Source organism: Oreochromis niloticus, linkage group LG14 (assembly GCF_001858045.2).
Source record: "Oreochromis niloticus isolate F11D_XX linkage group LG14, O_niloticus_UMD_NMBU, whole genome shotgun sequence".
NCBI lineage: Eukaryota > Metazoa > Chordata > Actinopteri > Cichliformes > Cichlidae > Oreochromis > Oreochromis niloticus.
This window is the reverse complement of record NC_031979.2, coordinates 32,716,708-32,733,408: the sequence shown is the minus strand read 5'-3', so window position 1 is coordinate 32,733,408 and position 16,701 is coordinate 32,716,708. Positions and strand designations below refer to the sequence as shown.

Here is a 16,701-nt window from a genome sequence, read left to right as displayed (position 1 = left end):
TCGACAGTCTTTGTCGACACACACATTTTGCAAACTGCCTTTGAGAAACTCGGGACATTTCTGCTCCAAATCCACCTTGCAGCAGCTCACTTTTTTTAGTGTCAAGAGCCCGCGCCATCTTGGAGACGTCTGCTGATCACTCTGCATTCCTTCACACATAATTGTTTCGGTACATAAAACATGGGCCTACAAAGACTATATAAGCAGCATTAAAACAAGGTCTAAAATGAGTCTGGCATTGAAAACATGTCCACAACAAACACATTTGGACTATTAGTAGCCAGTACACGGAGGTCCTACAGATCTCAACACTAGACGTTCAGCAGATGTAGAAAAAAAAAAAGACGTGGCATTACAAAACAACCCCTTCAGTGGACCAAAATGTATGTCCAAAATGACTTATAAAAGACGTCACTCCGTTGTCACTTTGCACAGTGGAAAAGATCAAAGGTCATAGGTCAGGTTTTCTGAAACTCTTGTGAATGCTATCATTCAACTAAGATGTTATCTAGGATTTTGATACTATATCTACTGAAAACTACATCTACTAGGAGGCAGAGGGATACCACTGACCACAATATTTTTAAAAGTTATGATACTTTGACACAAGACTTCTTTCTTTCTTTCTTTCTTTCTTTCTTTCTTTCTTTCTTTCTTTCTTTCTTTCTTTCTTTCTACCATAAAACTAATACACTCTTTACATCTTTCACTTACAGGATGTGAGTGTGATGAAGATTTTGTGAACCCAAAACCAGAAATAATTGTATTTAACTGTGGATATTTTTTGGACGAGTTCCTCCAGCATGCAGCTGCCAAAGGTTTAATAGCAAAGATAAGTCTTGGGTGTTAGTAAAGACTTGGCTCGACATCAAAGCTGGGGTACTGTATGCAAGAATATTGAAATCTGTAATTTATTTAGCCTTAATCTCAGGATGGTGCAGTAGCACATTTTATTGATATATTGTCTATTTGGTAACAAAAAACAATAATGCTTCTTTTTTAAAATTTCAACTGGTTTTAATCCATATTTAAATATTTACCAGTATCTACACTAAATAGACTATGTTTCTTTTCTCTTATGCAAATAGTTCTTAGGCTTAAAATCTTACTACACTACACAAAATACATGAGACCATTTCTCAGTACATTCAGTGCACCCTTGCAATAATAAGGTGCATTTAAACTGTCAGTGCTACTGATGCTTCTGCTAGACTAGTTGTCTGGTAATTTACAAACAGTTGCTACTACTACTCTACTGGCTGCTTGTTATGTAGCTTTTTATTAGCCTTGCCCCCACCTGACATTCACTTGTAGGCACCGACTTTATTGGTAGTTTATTGCTGTCACTCTCCAGTCTCTGTTGGGCTGTGCTGCATTGCATGAATGCTTGCCTGAAGTAATCCTTTGTCGTTTCTCTCTCTCTCTCTCTCTTTTGCTAATATAAAATGCGTAATGCAAGTCCAATCTTTTTTGTTACATCTCTGGCCATCTCTGCACTCACTCAGGACAGGTTTGAACAAGTTTGAGCTCCCTGTGTAGAAATATGGAAATATCACTATAGTCCTTTCTTCAGACTTTGTCTAAACAGTGTAAGTTAGAAAAAACTAATAATACGTTTAAATACAACACTGTGCAAAAGTGCCATCATCATTTCTTTATGCCTTGCTTTGAAGGATAGGACATTAGCTGCTTTTTCTCTCATTTTCAGTCCAGTCCTTGTTTTTGTTTGTTTTTTTGCCACCTAGAACTGACCTATGAAAATGTCAGTATAAAAATGGCACCTTACTCAAAGGATGAACCCATTTTGTGTCAATACATTACAAACAACTTACTTAACTATAAATAAGTAACTCATCATAAGCATTCTGCAAAAACATTGTTTTCCATTTCTTCAGTTGAATAAAAAAAATGCACAAATATAAAAAGTATGCACAAAAACATAAACACAATTTTTGCACCAACAAGGTGATTGCTAAAGCGTTACTAGCTGGAAATTTGGCATGTCTTCGCCTGATGTACAGTGTGTCCTTATAAAATGCGAGGAAACTGGACAAGTGGGGCACAAAAGAATAAGTGTCAGGCCTTCAGAACTATCTATAGCTGATGGACAGTACTTGTAGTATCTGCTGAAATCTTTAAAATACAGTGGAAGCTCTGTCAGGGCTTTGGCTGAATTTCAGTGAGTGGTGTTGGAGAAATTGATGGAATTATGGGCTCCATCAGATTTTTACCTACCATGCAAAGCCATCTGGAAAGAGTAATGGGTTTATTTTTTTAGCATACAGTACTAGTGAAATAAAATGATGCCTGGAGAGAAACACAGAGGTCTGGGCACAGAGTGAAACACAGTGCCCAGACCTCAACATTTTTGAATCGGTCTGGGATCATCTTGACAGAGAACGGAGCCAAAACTGGTCAGCATCCAATGAAGAATACATTGGAAATCCCTTCATAAACCCTGGAGAACTATTCCTGAAGACTAATTAAAAAAATGACAAGAAAACTTGTATAAGTTCATTCAGCCTGTGTTGAAGGATAAAGGTGGTGATCGCAAATACTGACTTTCAAGTTTGTTATAATTGTTCTTTTTCTTGTTTTACTAGCAAACCCCCCCCAAAAGCACCATAGCTTAAGAATATGGCACAGTCCAATGGATAATTTAGAAATGAATAGAACAGAGTAGCATTTTATTGTCATTGTACATGTATGATGACATTATGGAATAAATTAGGAAATTTAAATAAATACATAAAAACATTTTATAGTAAAATTGTTGTCACTCTGCAATGCAACGTTTGCTCTGCATTTGCAGGGACAGGCTAGTTTACTCTACATTCAAAAAAAATGAATGTGTTCCATCTGAATTGTCAAACTGAAGCATATTTTCTCTGTGTTGTTCTTTGTTTTATTATTGTGTTGATGAGTTGAATAACTGACAGACAAACTCTTCCACAACAGAACTTTTAGTTTAACTGAACTGTTATGTGTAGGTCTATTTATTGATGGCACACATTCTAATTTACCCTTGTTGTCACATTGGGTCATCAAGAGGCAAATAATTAGAACTAAGTAGATGAGCCCAGCTTCTTGTCTCCTGGCAACAAGCTAGACTCCTCTGTTTATTGTCGTCTTTTGTTTGTTTTAGTGTAAGACATCACAGAGCGTCTGGGTTGAGGAAAGTGTTTGTTATTTACGGACATCACGTCCTGTGATTTCTGGCTACTTAGCTGCTCAAAATTCAAACAGTATCTCCTGATACCATCTGGGGCTGCCAGTGAGTGAATACCTAATGTAGCTTTAAATTTTTTGCTCTCTAGAGATGTCACACCTGCAAATTACTTCAATAGTAAATCTGAAATTGCAGTTTAGGGCAACAAGTAGTAATAATGGTGCTTCTGTTATCACATAAAGATTCTCGTTCCAGCTTTGTTAACTAATGCAAAACATTCATTTTAAGATGTGATTTCTCAAAGCTTGTAACGCAGTAATGCATTTTATATCTACATTTAGCTCATTTAGCTAAAATTTGAAAAAAAAAAAAACACAACTAAATTCTGCAACAGTGTTTTATGAACACACACTTTGCACTACTTCTCTTCATGCCTTTAACCTTGAAGCCTCCTGGCTTGGCTGAACAACAACTTGCAGAAACACACAGAAACCAGTCTAACCAGTTTAGCAGCACAGCGATTTGTGCCCCTGTCCCACTTTCCTGTATGTGTATAACGAGTATTTCAAGTGGTGTAGATGACTGTTTGCATGTGATGGAAGGATTTCTCCCAGCTGTCTTGACTTGGGTACAGATCAGACATCAGAGCAGAGTCTTGTAGATGAGAGCATGTTTCCTCTGCTACCAATCAGGGCTGTCAAGTGTGTCATAATCACTTGACAACCACCTTTGGCGTGTGCGCAACTGCTCAGAAAAGTATTTTACATATCATATCTTCAATATTTTACATTATTTTCCCATTAAGTCAAAAAAGTGACATAAAAACACACTAAAGAACTATTTCATTTTGTTTTTATAAGACCAGAGATGTTCAAAATCCCAAATGTTTTTCATGCAGAATAGTCATGCTGCTAATTCTCACACATTATTGACAGGAATGCTCTACAGATTTCTCTGGAATCAGACTTCATGCATAAAGAGACTAAAAGGAGCATCAAGAAAACATGAAGAAAAGGAGTTAAAAATTGTTTTGTCTTTGCCAGCGAGCCATATTTTGCATGACATTTTCTGAAAATTATAGAGCACTGGTGTGGCGGATCTTATATTCTCTCACTACAATGTGCTTTCTGTACCACACGTCTCTGCTCGAGTGCTGTTGTGTTAAATAACACCCTAAAAATCACTCTGCTTCAATCAAACTTTCTGAAGAGCAACATGGGGGATATCAAAAGATGACCAAGGCTGAAGAGGAAGGTAGACAAGGGAACCATGTGGAGCATATAAAGGAAGGTCAGTGCATGTGAAAAGGGTATGAACGAAGGGATGGGGTGCATTGGTCTGTATACCTTGAGGCCAAAGTCTGAGGGGAAAGGCCTATAATGGCATGCGCTAGTGTGAGCTAGGCTGGATGGTTGCATACTCGACAAGATCCCCAGGGCCAGTGTGAGCAGAGCTTCGTGGGCTTGGAGAGGAGGCCAAAGCTGCAGTATCCAGCTCCGCATACTGGACATCACAGTCCTTGTGGCCAGAGTTCTGGAGACAAGAGAGGCGAAAGTGTGTGAGGAGTGAGGCAGCCAAAAAAACGAGAGTGTGAAAAAGATAGAAAGCTGACGAGAGAGAGAAAGAGAAAGTGGGAGAGAGCAAGTGAAAGGCAGACAGATGAGAAAATTGATGACTGAAGGTTGAATGGTCGTGGGGACATTTTGAGTGTGTGAGCAGCAGTGTTAGAGAGGAAGACAAAGAAAAATGTGTGCGCATGGGGGAAAAAGAAAACGTGAAAGGTGAAAATTATTATGACGAGCCAGCGAGAAGATGGAGTCGTTGAACAAAAAATCACAACAGTGGGGAAATTGTTATTTAATAAATTAAAAATTAGAGATGGAAAAAAAACTTAATCTTTGTTTACTATGCACATACCATTATTCTATTATTTTTCCATATTTATCCATAAAATGTTGGCATGTGCAACAGGAACATACTTTGGTCCAGCTGCCATTTTTTCTCTTAAGATTATGTGTGTATAGCTCATCTATGTATATCCAGGAAATCATGTACATTTGATAGCCATGAAAACTGGATTCCAACTGAAACAAACACAAAACAAGCCAAACCCACTGCGGGCATGCGCAGCTCTAATGCTTGGATTATACTGAACACATGTCCATGTAATCCTTCAGACTACAATGAAACTAATAAATGTATCCCGATCACAGTCTGAATTAACTATTTACGTCGGCAACCATGGTTACCCTGTGGCACATGGAGATACTTGCAAAGCCCAGAAGCGAGTTAATGGAGACGCTTGTGTGGCTTCCACTGTGCTGGTATTTCAGTGTGCATGTAAACATAAACAAAGACCTTCATTCAACTAGAATTCAACCACTGAGCACAAAAAACAAATCCAATGACTGACCCGATGAGGAATTGGCCAAGTGGATGATTGAGCAAATGACCTTAATGGGGTGATCAATAAATGACAATGACAGCTTTGAGCGCTCTTTATCCAAATCCAATAAAAAAAACAAAAACACGTCTTTCTCCATTAATAAAACTCAAAATTTATAAAAACTGAAAAAAGGTGATTTCATTTATCATTTATCAATTGAAAATAGCCAAAAACTGTAGAAAACCAACATAGTATCTCTTGCCCCCTTTAAAAATGTATCTTATGTAGGAAAAGTGAAAATGGATTTATTTGATTTTCCTTATTTTAATAAAATACACAATCTAAACAGAGCTCAGATAGGCAATGATGATGAAATAAAATGTAAGTTTTTAAAAACAGAACAACAGGGTTCAAAGTGTCTCTGAACTGATTGTACAACCAGCAAACAAAATGTTTGCTGTAATGAAATCAGTGGAGTAAAATTGAGAGTCATGGTTAAGTAAATGCAAAGCACAAATGCACCTGCCACATCTAAAGCTGCGTGGTAAAGACTTGTGAACGAGAAATGGAATGAAATGATACGTGTTGCATCAATGTACTTTAATTCCATCTGAGAAAAGATTACGTAGAAATGACTGAAGCTTTTACAGAATCTCCTGTAAATAATTTAAATCTACTTTGCAATCTCTCCACTATTGCATATTTCCCCGCCGCTCACACTCTGCACTCACTGGATATTTAAATATCGAGAGTATTTGTCATGACCGGAGTGCAATCAGGGGGAAAATTACAGCCACATTGCATTCAAAATTGGCAGATAGTGTTTTGCCCCTAGAGAATCATCATTAGTAACACTCGACGCTCAGCAGTCAATGCATGTCTTTCACAAATAGTGTTTTGAAAACCTCAGTGATACCCTATTCATCTTAAGAGCAGCCCTAAACTTCAATTTAAGTGGAATGTTATCAGAGATAAGAAATAAATCTTAGGAAAATCTACCCTTGGTGTCCAAGGATTATCTGAATTAAACATCCAGTCCCTTTGAGCATAGAATTGAAGATGATAGTTTAATATCCTTGAATAACTACACAGAAAATCAAAATCAATTCGCCCAGGGAAAAGAATGATAGTAATTGAGTTATCCCTCAAGTTCGGTGAGAATGAGTCATTTATAAAGTGCACCAAAAATGCAAAGCAGTTTTAACAAGGTTAGCTGACAGGCTAATATATGAACACAAACCTCAACAGTATAAAGAACAATAAATGGAAGACAGACAAAGTTGGTGGCATCAATATAACATCAGTGCAGTTTTTATTTATTTATTTTTTATTATTTGTACTTTTATGCATGAATTAGGCTTAGAACGTAACAAAGCATTTTTACCCTAATGGTTAGAGCAGTGTTTCCCAACCTTGGAGCCACGGCACATATATCACATTATCACATATATATACCTTATATCACATACTATATATCACACGGCAGACCACCAAACAAAAATGTCACAAAAAGCATATTGATCATTTTCCCCTACGCATCAGGTATAGCAGAATTGGCTCAGCTTGTCCCCAATATACCATTTTTTGCTTTCTTCTACGCGTGCTAGGGTCTTTATCTGGATCAGAATTTCCTCCAGGGCCCAGGTCAGAAAGGTTTCTTTTCCTTTAAAATATTTATCTATGGCTATTATGCACTGCATGGTCTCACAGCTTGACTATTATGTATTTCTTCTCAGTCTTCTTCTGTTTTACTGGCAGTTGGCAACCTATTTAATTAGAGCAGGTAGTTGTACTGCCCTCTAGTGGAAGAGAATGTACTTGTTCTGCCCGTTACTCACGGACCGGAGTTGTTTGGTGCCGGACCGCGAGAGTGAAATTTATGGTTTCCAGGGTTGTATTTATTCATTGTATTTATACAACAAAATAAAATAAATACAACAAAATGAAACATTGTTGTGAAATCACTGTCGGACGTAAACCGGTCCGTCGCGCAAAAAAGGTTGGGGACCGCTGGCTTAGAGTACTAATCAGGTGGAACCAGATAATCTTCCACGGCACACCTGATCATTTTTTTGCCCAGTGGTTGGGAAACACTGGGCTAGAGAGACAATCTAAACATTAATTCAGCTGTCTCACAGTCCTCCACTTTTATTTTACCTGCTAGAGTCACTTCTGCTACCTCTAAATTGTGTAGATGTATACTGTAAATATGCGTCTGTGTGTGTGTTAATGTCCTCAGAACAATAACATCCTTGGATTAGCAGGCTGTAGAGCTGCGGATGTTTGCCGATGCTTTGAAAAAGTGACGTGTTTGTTTGTGTTGAGATCTGGTGACTGAAAGCCAAATTCGTCATATGACTTGATCCTTCTCAAAACTATTCAGTAAACTACTAGAGCCAGTTTAATGAGGCATTGTCTTTCTGGAAGATGTTTCATAGGAGGTTAGAGGTGATCACGTAGAACAACTTTATATTGATTTACAGTGACCCTTTCCTCTAACAGGACAAGTGTACCCAAACCAGAAAATATATCTCACACATTGTGTTTTAATGCAGTCTCTTGTGCTATAGTGAGATCTATAACTCTGCTAGCTTTTTTTTAAACACATGCAAATTATATGGTTGTGATATAGGTAATTTTGTGGAATGTGAAACAGTATGACTTCTGAAGGAGTTTTCTTATTCTGGATCTGAACGTCCGGGTTTTAATGCTAGGTGACAGCTATGCAGAAGTTTCCTTTTCAACCCCAGAGTATAACACTGATATATCATGTTTTATGAATACTGAAACAGGTAGACCTATAAGTACCTATAAAAAAACCCATACGAACCTGTAAATGAGCATAACACAGGCTCTTTACGTTGATGCTCTAAATTAAATTACAAGAATTTAAGTCGTTCAAAAGATATGCACTTTAGAGAAAGAAAAAATGTATATTTAATATCTAGTTTACTCTAAAACCATACTTCAAGGGTTCCAGATTTTTACTGGCGTGCTTGATTAATTTCTGAATTACTGACCTTGTCAGTGACACCCAGCTCTAAGTCCATTGGTTCTTACCGAAAGGAAATCCAGACCACATTTAAATAGTTAAAAAAGGTTAATTAATCCTTTGAAACAGTTGAACACTATAGATTTAAAGCCTCCTTCCATTTAAAAATGCCTTTGAGTTACTTTGACCTTCACTGCTTAGATGATGTATATTCAGAGTTTGACACTGCAGTGAAGTTTTCTGATTTATTTGCTGCAAGTTTGTTTCTCTAGGCTGAACTAAACTCTGAATTTGAGGCAAGAACCCGCAATAGGAATTGCAAGACTAGTGCCCAACTTACATAAGTGAGATCTGGAACGCTACAGTCACCATACATTATGAATAGAGTTTTTGTATAAAAACAAGTCTTGCATTTAATAGTTAAACTTTTGAAATAGGCTTTTAGAATTGCTGTCCTCAATAAGTGAGAATGTATAAGATGCAATTTCAAAAGTTCTGAATATTTTTTTAACAAAATGTCAGACATTAATAAATCTTCAACACAGGATCTTTTATCTTAAAACTAGTGCTGTCAGCGTTAATCTCGTTAAAATGATGTTAACGCCATAACCGCATTAACGCGGCAAATCTCCGTTAGAGAGTTAGCGCGGATCGCCCTGTGCGTGGGTTGCTCGGCGTTAACGCGTTAGCGCGGTTAGCTTGTTAACATGTTAGCGCCATGCAGCCCCATCCACGCTAACTCGCTAACAGAGATTTGCCGCGTTAATGCGGTTATGGCGTTAACATCACTTTAACAGATTAACGCTGACAGCACTACTTAATACATGTCTGTAGTCTGTAAGTACGCAAGACCTGTACACTAATTTCTTGTCATGATTTCAAGCAGCCAGAAAATCGGATGCTAAAAAGCAGAAACAATAGAGAACAGCATGTCAGCAGTTGTGACACACTGATGTGGCTTTTAATTTGAATTGTGAAATTCCATCATGCACAAGGGTAACACATACAACCTGACTTGAGTCAACATATCAGCTTAAGCTTTAATTATCAAAATTTAAAATAACTTTCCAAATGGTTCTGGATTTGTGAAGGAATATTGGCATAAAACTAAGGAGCTATAAGTTGATCTCATTAAGATACAGTTGATACCCACGTGTTGTTACCCATTTGAGCAAGTTGCATTTTCCACGACACTGCTTACCTTAATTAGTACTGCAGGTAAATAAGAAAAACTGAGACTGAAGAAAGAAAGAAACTTAGCTATTGTGTGGTTACAAATTTTCACATTACCAAGAGACACAGTGAAAACGATTTTGTTTTCAGCCAGCACATACAACATGCAGAAGCTTGCACATCCACACACATTGTCTAAAATCCTGGTTGTTGTTGTTTTTTACATTCATTTTAGAAAGAAATGCTGCCAAAGCAAATAAAGCCCTCAGTGCTCTCAAGCATCTGTGCCACTGAGGGAGGTTTCCCCACAGTTAGCAGAGGCATCTGATACAACAAGTCAAACATTTCATAGTCAACAGTTAAGACTCAGGGGTGATGATGTACTGTGGAGCACCACACTGCAACGTATCTGCAGACGGTTGCCAGGCAAACCCACAAGTAATTACGATGGATTAGAGGAAGAGTAGGGGAGGTGAGGCAGAGGGCAGGCCGTCGGGGTCAGAACATGAAATCGTCCACAGAGAGAGAAAGAGAGAGGATGGCGGCTGGCCAGGTTTACATAGAAGATGAGAGGTGCTGATTTTGATGATGAAATAAGAAGCTTAGTCAAACAGCCCAGTGGATTTACTGGTCAGCATCTACTCATAACACCAGACAAGCGAAAATGAAAGCTCCTCAGTGACTGTAGAGAAGCACCGTTCACTGTAAATCAAGTCTAAAATACCACCAAGCAGAACCTCACCAAATATTCACCCTTTCAGGAGCAGTTACTACTGACCAAAGGCAGCAGCTGTGGATGACCCCTCCATAGTGAAGCTCACGTGACTCCGCTCATGGCATCAGTACTCACCGGCTTATCGGTGAAGGGGGTCGACTCAGAGGGTGCCATGTCGTAATAAGGAGGCTGAAGAGGAAGCTTCTGCATTTCTTCCTCCTTGTCGAGATGAACCACCTACAGGAAACACCAAGAGCTCAGCGTGACTTATAATGAGCTCGAAACCGGGATAGATCAGCCAGCTCTGCAGTCCTCACCAAGGTTAACTTTGCAATTAGTCTATGAGTGTGAACTGCTACCTCTTATTGCATGCGCATTAATTAAAACACATCAGCAGCAAAACATTATGTTGACAATTGATGCTCACATGTTTTTGTGTCTGTGGTAATGAACAGAAATCAGCAACGTTAATTTCGCATCCGACAGAGAATACAGCTTGACAGCAGTTTGAACTTCAGCAGCTAAGTTGAACCTAAAGTTATTATGTGCATCAAAGTTATTTTGTCAAATGAATCACTTCCAGATCACACAAATATATGATGCAAACTTTTGAAACATCTGAGCTGAAATGCTAAAGTAACTGTAAAGCTGCAAGAGCTAGCTGAGCTACATAGCCACTATATTACAGAGGGATTTCATTTCTTACACAAACCTGACATAATCTGATTATTTTTAACTTGAAAAAATAGTTTGCCTATGTAGACGAGGCTTACTGAAACCATTTTAATATGGTACAGACATTTTATTAGGTACACCTAAGAAAATGTATGTAGTCCAGCGCAACATAACATAAATTCTGCTTTTACATTTTCTACTTTTGTTTTCAAAAAGGTTTAAACTGTGTTTTATTTTTAAGTTATAGTGGTGTTCTATTTTGATTCTTAAATGTTTCTTTAAATCCCTTTGTATAGATATTTTATAAGGTAGAACACATATTTTCACTGTGTTTCAAGGATTACAGTTGATGTACAAATCCTAAATTTTCATTTGACATGTTTTTTTTTTCTTTTTTGCTTAGGGTGCAAGCTCTTTAAGTCTGTAATAAATCAGATGTTATTTTATTTATGCAAATAAAACAGCAATATGGTTCTAAAAGACACAAAAACTTGTTTCAAAGTGTTGCATAAATAAAGAGGGGGTTTAGCTAGATTCAGAAACCTCGTGAATTAAATTCAAAATTAACCTACATCCTTAATCAGTGGACTTGCAGAGCATGATGTTCTGTGGTGACCATTCAACATATGTCAGTTTCTCAAGGGTGACTAATTACCTTTAATGGAGTAAGGTATTATATTATAAAATAAATTAAATTGTAATCCATCACAATTTCTGGGGAATTACAGGTACATTGAGATTGTAGATGAATATCTTTCTGTAGACTGACAACGATCCGATCAGTATGTTGGTTTGCATGATTGCACACTGTAGCCTCTGTTAGTGTATTACTGGACAATGCAGGTCTGTAAAGCAGCTGGCACAAATTTGGCTGCCTTACCATTCAGAGGAATGGATTAAAACAGCTGTGTCGACATCAAAACAGGCTCCATTCATTTGTTTCTCTTGTCTGTATTTACACCCCCTCTCATCAGCCTGTCAAATCACTCTAAGAAACCTATCTAGCATGCCTATGACCACTTGACCACACCAAAGCAGGTGGCTTTGTCGCTGGACCAGTTCCTTTCAGTGCTGGAAATTCAACAACATTTTGCCTCAGAAATCAGAAAAGGGCACTAGCATGACTGTACAGAGTAAATCATGGTCGCCCAGGGGGAAAACATCAATGCACTCAATGTGAACCAGAGGAAAAGATCGAAAACCAATAAAGTCAATCAATTCAGGGCCAACTCAAATGTAATCAGTAACCGACTACATGCATCAGAAAAGTCTTGATAAATAACAGGTGGTGTTACATTATTTATGGTTTTGTTTAATTAAAAAGGGTAGTGAGAATTAGACATTTAAACACCTCCATGTGCACCCTTACTACTTGGCAAGGTAGGTTGACAGGTAGGTTGTGCTAATCATCTTAGAAAACTTGACCTACTTCTTCTGAAGAGCTATACTGTCTCAGTTGGTTCTGCATCTTCATGTGATCCCTGAAAAACGTAGTTATGTGGAAATCTTGTCAGTGGAGAAGCTTCTTGAGGTTCATATTAATTGCAGGTTTCTCTCAATTTATATGTAAATTCCAAAACAACTTGAGTTGCACTATAATTTCCTTACATAATTCACTTAGGGACTGATAAATATTCTGATTCTGATTGGGTGATGACTGTAAATCTGCAAGCAGTGAGGGTTAAGGTTCTCACTTTAGAAATCACGATTCGGCTGTTTCACCAGTCTTCTGTGGCATAATAGGCACAGTGTTTTGAAGGGTGGGTTTGTGTGAGGAAAGGGGGCCACTCCTATAGTTTTCCTTTTCACCAGGTTGTCTGTCTTAGACTTTTCCCACAGAGTACTTCTAATTGATCTGTCAAAACCTGTCATAATCACAAAAGCAAAATTTGATGCTTTTGACATCAAAGTACCTTTAAAGGGTTTCTTAGGTGGGGTACTCAAAACAGTCTATAGAGACGCTTAATGGCATAAAGGAATTAATTAATATTTTAATGACAAATGAAGGTGAAACCTTCATAAAACGTTTGTCAGACCTGCACATTTTGCAGTGAAAAGAAATAAGAGTTAATGAAAGAAATTAAAGTCACTCAGAACAATGAAGTTATCAATGAAAATGTGAGACTCATAATGGTTGCTGAACAATGGTTTTCCCTCTTCATACCTGCAAATTCTGTTTAATCTGTTTTTTTCATCCACTCAAGAAAAAAAAAAAGCTTTTGAATGACAATATGCATCTGGGTGGTGTGAACTTTTCTACTCACATTACATCAAAAGGTGAAGCATTTAATGGTTGAGTGGTCAAACAGAGAGCTGAGCGCCAGACTTCATATGCAATTAGTTGGGGGAAAACGTTTGTTCAAGCTATAAAGACGCTGAACTCCCTGATAGTGAGTTTGGCTCTCAAAGTCTAATTCACAGCAATACACAACATTTAATTGTAGGAAGCGCACACTGATACTTCGGCTCTGTCGCCCAGTGAAGTGACCAAGCAACCTACGCCCGAATACCCAACTGTTTAAAACCAGTTGTAACATTCAGATATGCTGCATAACCCACAAAATCTTTTCACTAAATTTGAAGGTGAAAAATTATCCCTGATCTCATTTCTCTTTGAAATAGTCCATTTCTTAGCTTTTCATCGAGTTCATTCTCAAAAGGAAAGCCTTGCAAAGCTAAACCCGGAGCAAAAAATAGCAGCGAACAATAATTAGAACTATGTCATTACAAATTGCCTGGTGGCTCTGCAGATGCTGATCAGTATAATTTAAAGAAACAGCTAATCATGATGATTGACAGGCTTTGGGGCATGAACTTGTCCAGCTGAACCGAGGAAGGCACGACCAAGACACTTTTTTTTTCTGGTATACGGTATGATTAAAAGTTGTAGATAACATTATTTCTTAACAACTTGTTTGTATTTTTGGATGTTTTGAAACATGTCCTGTAATTTAGACGGTTCATAAAAGCATGTTAAAGAAGAATCTATCCATACATCAGGACCTGTTTGGCCATTTTGACCTTTTATTGGGGGGGTTGGGGTGGAGGGAAGGATTGCTTATCTATGCATTCTCTACTCACTGTGTAATAAACCTGCCGTGATGTTTTCTTGTTTTGTTTTTTTTGTTACTTTTATCTTTCCAGATGTAAGTTTGCTGAGCGCGCACCTTCTTTTAAAGCAATGGCAGCCATAAAACCAAACACATTAAATCCTGTAATGTGACCATTAAAGCCTCATTTTTATACTAATCACCAGTCAGGGTTACGATGCCTTGCTCAAGTAATCTTCTGCAGTAGTTGTGCAGGAAGAAGAGTGCATTACTTCCCCTCTCTCCACGGCTCTCTCTGCCCAGATGCCTGGCAGTTTGACCTTGGGCTTATGAAAAGTATCAAAGTTTGATTTAAATTCTCAGCGGTGCTGATAGGTGGTGGCCATCTTGACAGTTAGGTGAATCTTTAATTATTCAGAGCCTAATAACTCCTTTTTTTCATCTTTAGCTCCTCAGTTTCTCACATACTGTAGTCCTTGACAACAGTAAAAGTCACTGCAACCTCTGCACACACCTGATGACACTTCACATGTAAATAGAGCTGCACATTCATTCTTATGAGAGTAACTTTTGTTTTCCTAAACTACAGCTTGTGCTACAGTAAAGTTTGCAGTAAGTAGATTGGAAAGGTATCGGACTGGTTGAGGCAGGACATCCAGGAATACAATTACATAGTACTGGTTCTGTGCTATTTAAACAGCCTAATGCAATATAAGGATTGTGTTCTCATGGAAGCTCGAAAAGAAATTAAAAAAAAAATGTTCTGGTGGCCACACAGACCGGGAGCCAAACATCAATCGGGAGGCTATGCAGAATCAGTGTGACCATGGAAAGTGAGGTTTCAAATTCCAAGAGCATGTTCAGAATACTTTTTCACCAAAGGCTGTTTGAGGTTTAACTGCACTTTCATAACTGTTGAAGAGCACATGAGTGGCCATCTTACTTTATACTGGCTGCATATAATACACCCGATATATTAATATTAGAGCATGTGATTTTTATTCAATTTTTTTGCCATTAACACAAGCAGTGATTGACTGCCACTTTTTTCTTTGCTTTTAAAGATGTTATTGGCACTATTTCACCATCAATTATTATTTTAATCTTTTCCAGATGACAGCACATTCCACTACTGACAATATAAATGAGGTCTGAATGGAGTATACTCAAATCTGCTTAGAATTAGAGACAGTCAAATTTGGGGACTTGAGAAAATTGCATATTTCTTTAATGTTGCCGGGAAGTAACTTCACCGGGAGGGAGCACTGTAACAAGCGGCGCCCGTGCAACCACTCCAGGCTCTGCATGTTTGTTATTGTACATTCAGACAGTACAACTTCGATGGATTCAGCAGCAGTCTTTGGAGTTGAGATGAACAAATTATCACTGATGAGAATCACTAGATTCCCATCAGTGACAAGTAAGTTTGTCACTGATTAACATAAAAAACACTGCTTGTTAAAATGATGAAAACATGTCTTGAGGTTAAAAGTCTGTGAGAAATTAAGCTGTTTATCAAACTCGAGTCACACTTTGCAATCTTCAGCACTCATTTACTAAGCTATAAACAGAATAACTTCATTTAACATACTGCACTTGTACTGTGTGCAGTGATTAAACTATAAAATGGACAATGTCAAAGGCTCTCTGCACAGCATATTCAAAGTACAGATAAAAATCTCTGACAATACTTTTATAAGCAACAAAGTTCTTTTTCATATCCCTGCTGCAGTGCAAGGTCGTTATTTATATGTCAAAAATGGCCCACTGACAATTACTTTATTTATTAAGAGCGAAATTAATTACACACATGGATAATTATGTTACATGTCATTGGCTTCACTTGGAGAATGTGACATTTCTATATTCAGCTAATTTTATTCACCGTCTTTGTGACAGTTGCTTTGGACAGCTGTGTAAGATGAGAAGCACTGAACACACACACACACACACAAAAGGCTCACGGCACTAAACTGACATTTTTGCTATTTAAAAATTCACCTTAAAATCCAATAAAAGAAAATAACTTTCCAAAAACAAAAAAGGACCTAAGCTGGTTTGCTGCTCTTAAAGATATATGGAGGTAAAAAACATTACTTTTGCTCTTTTGTTAAAAATATATTTGGGCTTGGATTTCATATGAAAGAGTGACAAAGAGACAGATACTGCGAAAGTTGTCATACCTTGTGTTGGATGAGCCACAGAGGAGGAGAATAAGCAAGGAAAAGAAGTAGGGGGAGGAGCTTACCTGGATGTCATCAGATGTCAAGTGTCCCTTCATGTCACTGTTCTTCTTTTTGGGTGGAGGAGGGGCTGGTTTGTGCACAGGTGGGAGGTCAGTCCTGTTAAGAGAGTGAAAAGATAACATGACACTCAGCACAGTAAGGGATCGCCACTCTTTACGTCCCTCACCTTCTACACCACTCTATAATGAGAAGTCCTGCCTGCACTTGCCTTTTTCACTCTTTCCTTGGATTTTGATAGATCTCGTGTTGGTGGCTTTGTTGCAGCAGCAGCCATCCCTGCCCTTTCAAAGGCTCT

At 38.0% G+C, this 16,701-nt stretch overlaps 1 protein-coding gene across 8 annotated transcripts in view; it reads right to left on the bottom strand.

The window, feature by feature from the left end:
- Positions 1 to 16,701, bottom strand: part of nectin1b (nectin cell adhesion molecule 1b) — a 151,141-nt gene that overhangs the window by 10,999 nt on the left and 123,441 nt on the right. For 2 of the 8 annotated variants that reach the window (XM_005455082.4, XM_005455083.4), the window contains 2 exons: positions 16,409 to 16,502; positions 10,571 to 10,672 (listed from right to left, as the gene is read on the bottom strand). In XM_005455082.4, coding sequence (XP_005455139.1) covers positions 10,571 to 10,672; positions 16,409 to 16,502 — 196 coding nt within the window. Of the gene's footprint in view, positions 1 to 3,406; positions 4,703 to 10,570; positions 10,673 to 16,408; positions 16,503 to 16,701 lie in introns of those variants that run through there. The other 6 variants (XM_005455088.4, XM_019367723.2, XM_005455086.4 and 3 more) reach the window with 4 other exon arrangements.